The sequence below is a fragment of the Herpailurus yagouaroundi genome, unplaced genomic scaffold (assembly GCF_014898765.1).
Source record: "Herpailurus yagouaroundi ecotype Mexico unplaced genomic scaffold, PumYag 184, whole genome shotgun sequence".
NCBI lineage: Eukaryota > Metazoa > Chordata > Mammalia > Carnivora > Felidae > Herpailurus > Herpailurus yagouaroundi.
Genome location: NW_024412415.1, coordinates 639,812 through 645,960, shown reverse-complemented (window position 1 = coordinate 645,960; position 6,149 = coordinate 639,812). Strand labels below are relative to the sequence as shown.

At 42.5% G+C, this 6,149-nt stretch overlaps 1 protein-coding gene across 1 annotated transcript in view; it reads left to right on the top strand.

Annotated features, from left to right (window-relative positions):
* Positions 1-6,149, top strand: part of RYR3 (ryanodine receptor 3) — a 529,492-nt gene that overhangs the window by 511,677 nt on the left and 11,666 nt on the right. The window contains exons 95-97 of the mRNA XM_040492205.1: positions 4,483-4,525; positions 5,272-5,399; positions 6,048-6,108. Of these exons, the coding sequence (XP_040348139.1) occupies positions 4,483-4,525; positions 5,272-5,399; positions 6,048-6,108 (232 nt within the window). The remainder of the gene's footprint in view (positions 1-4,482; positions 4,526-5,271; positions 5,400-6,047; positions 6,109-6,149) is intronic.

The window sequence follows — 6,149 nt, the reverse complement described above, 5'->3', positions numbered from 1 at the left end:
TTTTTTTTTTTTTTTTTTTTTTTTTTTTTTTTTTTTTTTGGTTTCTAGGACGTGTTTTCTCTACCGCCTTCCTAGTAAATAGCCCATTGCCTGTCAAACGCTGGTGGTGTATCCCTATGCATTCAGTGGGGGACTGGAGGCTGTCGGGGAGTGATGAGCATATTTAACTAAGAACAGATGGTCCAGTACAGTGTTAAGTAGTTTTCATGTTCGAGTCATACAGAATGCTTCCCTGACCCAGAGGTTCTGAGATCATCTGATCCATTTCCAGAGCACCCATGCTGCGCATCAGTCCTGCGTCGGCACCAACTCTGAAGTTCTCTCAAAGAAGTAGCCTGGATAGTATTAGAGCTCCTTCCAATGTCGATGGATAGGCAGTTCCTTGGGCAGTTAGAATAGGGCCATCAGGGGGCACCTGGGTGACTCAGTTGGTTAAGTGTCTGACTCTAGATTTCAGCTCAGGTCATGATCCCAGGGTCGTGGGATGGAGCCCTATGTCAGGCTTCACACTGAGCATGGAACCTGCCTAGGATTGTCTCTCTCCTTATGCGCCTCTCTCTCTCTCTGTCTCTCAAATAATTTAAAAAAGAGCCATCTGGCTGGGGGTGCTACTACCTGTGTCATTAAGCCTGTCTTGATGGGCATGTATGTGATTAGTACTGTGATGGGAAAGACCATTGATTCTACAGGCATTGATTCTACAGGCAGAGACCATTGATTCTACAGGTCAGCTCTGTAACTTAGTTGCCTGTGAAAGGGGCAAGGTAATGAAGCCTTTTAGACCCTGATTTCCTCTTCATTAATGGAGCCATGAGAATACCTACGACCTCCTGCAGTCTGGGAGGATCAATGAGTATATGTCACATGCTTGGTACAGTACACCTGGCACGTGGTAGGCATCAAGCTGTTGGTCATTGCCTCTCCCTACCTGTTCAGAAAATGACTGCCATCATTAGCGAAGGTAATGCCAGTGTGTTCCCAACTGGGAAAATGAGAGTTTGAAGATAAATTAATGTGTTGAAGGAAAAGAGATACGTAAACAGAGGGGACTGTTGAAACCCTTAGCTGTGCCAATTAAAATATGCATGTCTGCAAACAGCAACTCTGACCCTGGGAGAAGAAAATTGCTCCTTATCCAAAGAGGGTCAGGCACACTGAGGGAGGCAGCTCTGTAAAGGCCCAGCTGAGCTTTTTAAAATAGTCTCTAGGGGCGCCTGGGTGGCGCAGTCGGTTAAGCGTCCGACTTCAGCCAGGTCACGATCTCGCGCTCCGTGAGTTCGAGCCCCGCGTCAGGCTCTGGGCTGATGGCTCAGAGCCTGGAGCCTGTTTCCGATTCTGTGTCTCCCGCTCTCTCTGCCCCTCCCCCGTTCATGCTCTGTCTCTCTCTGTCCCAAAAATAAATAAAAAACGTTGAAAAAAAATTTTAAAAAAATAAAATAAAATAGTCTCTAGAAAGGGGAAGAAAAGAAGTGAGCATGCAAATCAAAAGCCTGTCCCCTGCTCCATGTCTGTGCCAGTCAGCTCGAATAAAGAAAAAAAAAGGAAAACACGAGGCCTAATTTCTGACCCTTTGTCATCACATCACAGAAATTTTGTATACTCTTAAATAATGTGATTCTTTGGTCAGCTTTCTGCAGTTATCAGTAATGCTTGTATATGTGACACAGGTGATTTGGCCTAAAAGTCTCAGTTAAAAGGCAGTTCAGCTTCTATGAATGGATCTAAGGAGATAATAAGACAATTACACTAAAACGTTCCAACAAGGATATTTGTTGATTTTTTTTTTTTTCATTTGAAGTGGCTTCAATGCCCACGAGTAGAGAAATGTGTAGATAGCATTTTTAAAAATTTTAGATGGATGAATCTTTGTTTCCACAGTAATGGCACCACAATACACGTAACCTACTTTTTGCAGTTAACTATATGTCGAAGAGAGCTATCTTTATTTTTATATTGTCAATGAACGACAAACTTTAAAAAACGGAGCACTGCTGATAGCTTCAAAGTCCGGGATGTTCTCTCTGATCGTATTCTCCCCAACCCCCACTTAACTACCCTCCTGGCTTCAGTGATATTCATTCTTGTGCTTTAGTATCTAGTTTACCTCTTAGGTATGTGTCCCTGGAACCATTGTTTCATGTCAACTGATTTTGAACTTTATGTAAAGGGGATTATGCTACATGCATTATACTGTCCCTGAAATCTTTCATTCAGGAGTGCATCTGGAGCTTGCCCAGGTTGATGTGTGTAGCCATAGTTTGGTCATTTTCAAAGCTGTAGCATTTTCCATTATATAAGTACTTGTCATGTGTGTATCGTGTATTTATACATTTTCCTGACAGTGGATACTTCAACTGTTTCTAGTCTCTGGCTCTTATAAACAGTGGGACAATGAATACTTTTATACCCGATGCTCAAGTAAAAGAGTTTCTCTAGAATAGAAATCAGGAAAGGAATTTCCTGAATAGTAAGGTATGCAAATGTTTGTCTTCATTAACATTCCAACCAGCACTGTATGAGAGTTCCTGCTTCTCTGCCTTTTTGCTACACTTGTTAAGATACTCAAATAACTTTGCTAATTCAGTAGGTGTGTAATAGCATCTCACTGTGCATTTTTTTGATTTCTAAAGAGGTTGAGCATCTTGTATTATTTTTTTGACCATTCATATATAGAAGTAGCACTTACTTACGCATTTCCCTTCTGAAGGCCCTGTCATCTACCTCACATTTTTAAAAAATTTTTTATGTTTATTTGAGAGAGAGAGACAGTATGAGAAGGGGAGGGACAGAGAGAGAGGGAGACACAGAATCCGAAGCAGCCTCCAAGCTGTCAGCACAGAGCCTGACGTGGGGCTCAAACTCACGAACCAAACCGCGAGATCATGACCTGAGCTGAAGTCAGATGCTTACCCAACTGAGCCACCCAGGCGCCCCCATCTACCTCAGATTTTAAGTAAAGGATATTATTTAAAAATACGTATATTATCAAGTAAAACTATGTTTTCTACCTTCAAGGAGCTTACATACCTAGTCAGGGGACAAGAATACCCAGACCAAGGTAAGATCATGTCTGTGAAATGGTCTTGCCTGGAACCTTCAGTCAGCATCTCTGTGGCATCACTTGTGGAATTTTACCCTTAGGACCAAACGTGACCAAGGCCAAGTTGTATGTTAAGACCATTTGGATAAAGGATTTAAGAGAAAGGAGATATTGGTGTGGACAGAGGAAGCCTGGATTGATTTTTATTTGCTTTGTTTATTTTAGGCTCTAAATGTAATACGTGAAAGAAATCAAGTAGAGAAATGTACAAAGAAGAAAATCAAAATAATCACTTGCATTCCTCCAGAGATAAAACCTATTACCAGTTTACTTTGTAACCCCAGCATCTGTTTTTGCTTTTAAGTGGCATTTGGATGTTTGAAACAAAGAAATTGCTGTTGCTTCCCCTTTCCCCCCTCCCTACAGAAAAAAATGTTTAAAGATTGTCAGCTTGTTTGTTGAGGGAGAAGTGGCATTTGCTCACAGTTGTTCTTCTGAGAGGCCCATGAAGAGAGGGATGTCCTCACTTCCTTATCACCAGCTTGGGTGGTCTTTATAAAATAAGAGACTGTTATGTTCCACAGGCAATAAGAATGACTCAGATTGAGGAAAACAGAAGTAAGAATGCCTGCACCAAGGGTCAGAGGTTCCTTGGCTGCAATCTAGACTCACAATGAACTCTCCCAGGAAAGATCGATTTCAGGATGGAAAGGAGAAAAGTATCTTAAATGGTTTTTGCCAACCTACCCAAAAGTGACAGTCCTTCCTTAATTTGAACAATGACAATTTGCAGTGGAGCTGGTATGAGTTCCTAGGCTCAGGGCAGAAATTGCCTCTGAGGGGTTAGGGATGGTATGGTAGAGGGGACCACGTCCAAAAGACAAGAGGGGTCTAATTCCCTGAGAAAAGCAGACCCCACAGGAGTTATATGGGAATGGAAAATAGAGTGGATGAGCTCTCTGGTTAAGAAAAACCCCACATACATGAACAAAAGATGATTCCCATACTGGAAACTTCATGAAGTTAGGGACCTCGTCTACACTTTCCACCACTATATCCCTATCAGCTACCCCAGGTACCAACATGAAGTTAGGCACTCAGTGAAGGAAGGTTGAATGCATGTGTTTTCCTATAGGCTTTTGTTTGCAGTTATACTGGGATCAGGAGACATGGATCTGCTTCTGTCTAGTCTGATGCCACAATTTCTGGCTCTTTACCATACTTTTGAAGTGGAAAATGCAGAGTGGCTCTCCAGTATTCCAGAAGTCAACACGAAGAAGCAAAACCATAAATCAGACCTGTGGGGACTCTTTCAATCAGTCTAAATTCTCGAATGAGCAGGACAAAACCCAAGGAGATCCTAGATCCAGACACAGATTGCAAAGCTTCTTGATGTGCTTGCCTTGATCCTAAGAATCTCCCTTTTTTATTCTGTTTTTCAGATCTTTTCCTAATAACTACTGGGACAAGTTTGTAAAGAGAAAGGTAGGCCTTGTCAGTTGGGAGTGGGGGGGTAGGGATGGGGAGAGTTCCATGACCACCAAAGAAATGTAGGGGGTTTTTTTGTTGTTGTTTTGTTTTTTTAAGTTCTTCATCTACAGGGGCACCTGGGTGGCTCAGTCAGTTAAGCATCTGACTTCAGCTCAGGTCATGATCTCGCAGTTGACGATTTCGAGCCCGGCATCAGGCTCTGTGTTGACAGCTCGGAGCCTAGAGCCTACTTCAGATTCTCTCTCTCTGTCCCTCCCCTGCTCGCACTCTGTCTCTCTCTCTGTCAAAAATAAAGAAACATTAAAAAAAATTTTTTTAAAGTTCTTCATCTACAAACATGAATAAATTTGATGTTGTTTTTATGATGGTATCTCAAAAAGAGTAAGTCACAGAAGGGTTTTTTATGAGCATATGTAGGTTTTGGCTCCATTGCTATAATCAGCTGCCCTAAACAGCTTAATACAATCACTGTTTTCTGCATACTAGTTTCTCTGTTCCAGAAAGATACTAGCTTGAAAAAAAACGTTTTTCACTTATCTCTGTCACTTCTGTTTTCTCCAGGGGGGGGGGCGGGGAGCTTATTTGATTTTTTAATTTTTTTCCTGTTGCATTTTGAATCATGTCTTTATCAGTCACTTGAAAGAGCCCAGAGTGTAGCAAAGCTCTGAAGACCTCGGGGCCAGAGAAAACACTGATGGTGTTGAGTGGCCCAAACCCACCCTGCTGTCTTCTCTCTTTAGGTGATTAACAAGTATGGTGATCTCTACGGAGCAGAACGCATTGCTGAACTCCTAGGTTTGGACAAAAATGCCCTTGATTTCAGCCCAGTAGAAGAAAGCAAAGCAGAGGCGGCCTCTCTGGTGTCATGGTACAGAGCTTAGGAATTTAATTTTTTTTTTTAACGTTTATTTATTATTTTTGGGACAGAGAGAGACAGAGCATGAACGGGGGAGGGGCAGAGAGAGAGGGAGACACAGAATCGGAAACAGGCTCCAGGCTCTGAGCCATCAGCCCAGAGCCCGACGTGGGGCTCGAACCCACGGACCGCGAGATGGTGACCTGGCTGAAGTCGGACGCTTAACCGACTGCGCCACCCAGGCGCCCCCAGAGCTTAGGAGTTTAAATCCAAAGTCTGGCCATAGTGGATCCTTTGATTTTCCAGCCCTCTTCTGCATGCCAGAGGAAGGAACTGCAGAATGTCTGTGTGCTCTCAGGCTCTGGTCTGGCTTAGGAGTTTCTTCTAGGTTCTAACATATTGGGAGAACACTGCCTTTAAAAAATGGAAAGGCCTATCAGCTTTTATGCCTGAAAGAGCTGAAAGAGAAAGACTAATTAAAATTTCAGGATGTATGATTCAACCATTCTCGGTCTCATGGGGAACACATACAGCTTGCAAAACTCAGAGCTGTATTTAGATTATTAAACCTGAGAGGAAAAAAACTGAATTTTTCCCCTTATTAAACACTTAACTGCATTCTGACATTTATAAGTTTTAAAATTACTTGTCTCCCTTTAGGCTGAGTTCCATCGACATGAAGTACCATATCTGGAAGCTGGGAGTTGTTTTTACCGATAACGTGAGTATGGCATCTGGAAAAACGAGATTCTGTGCCACAGG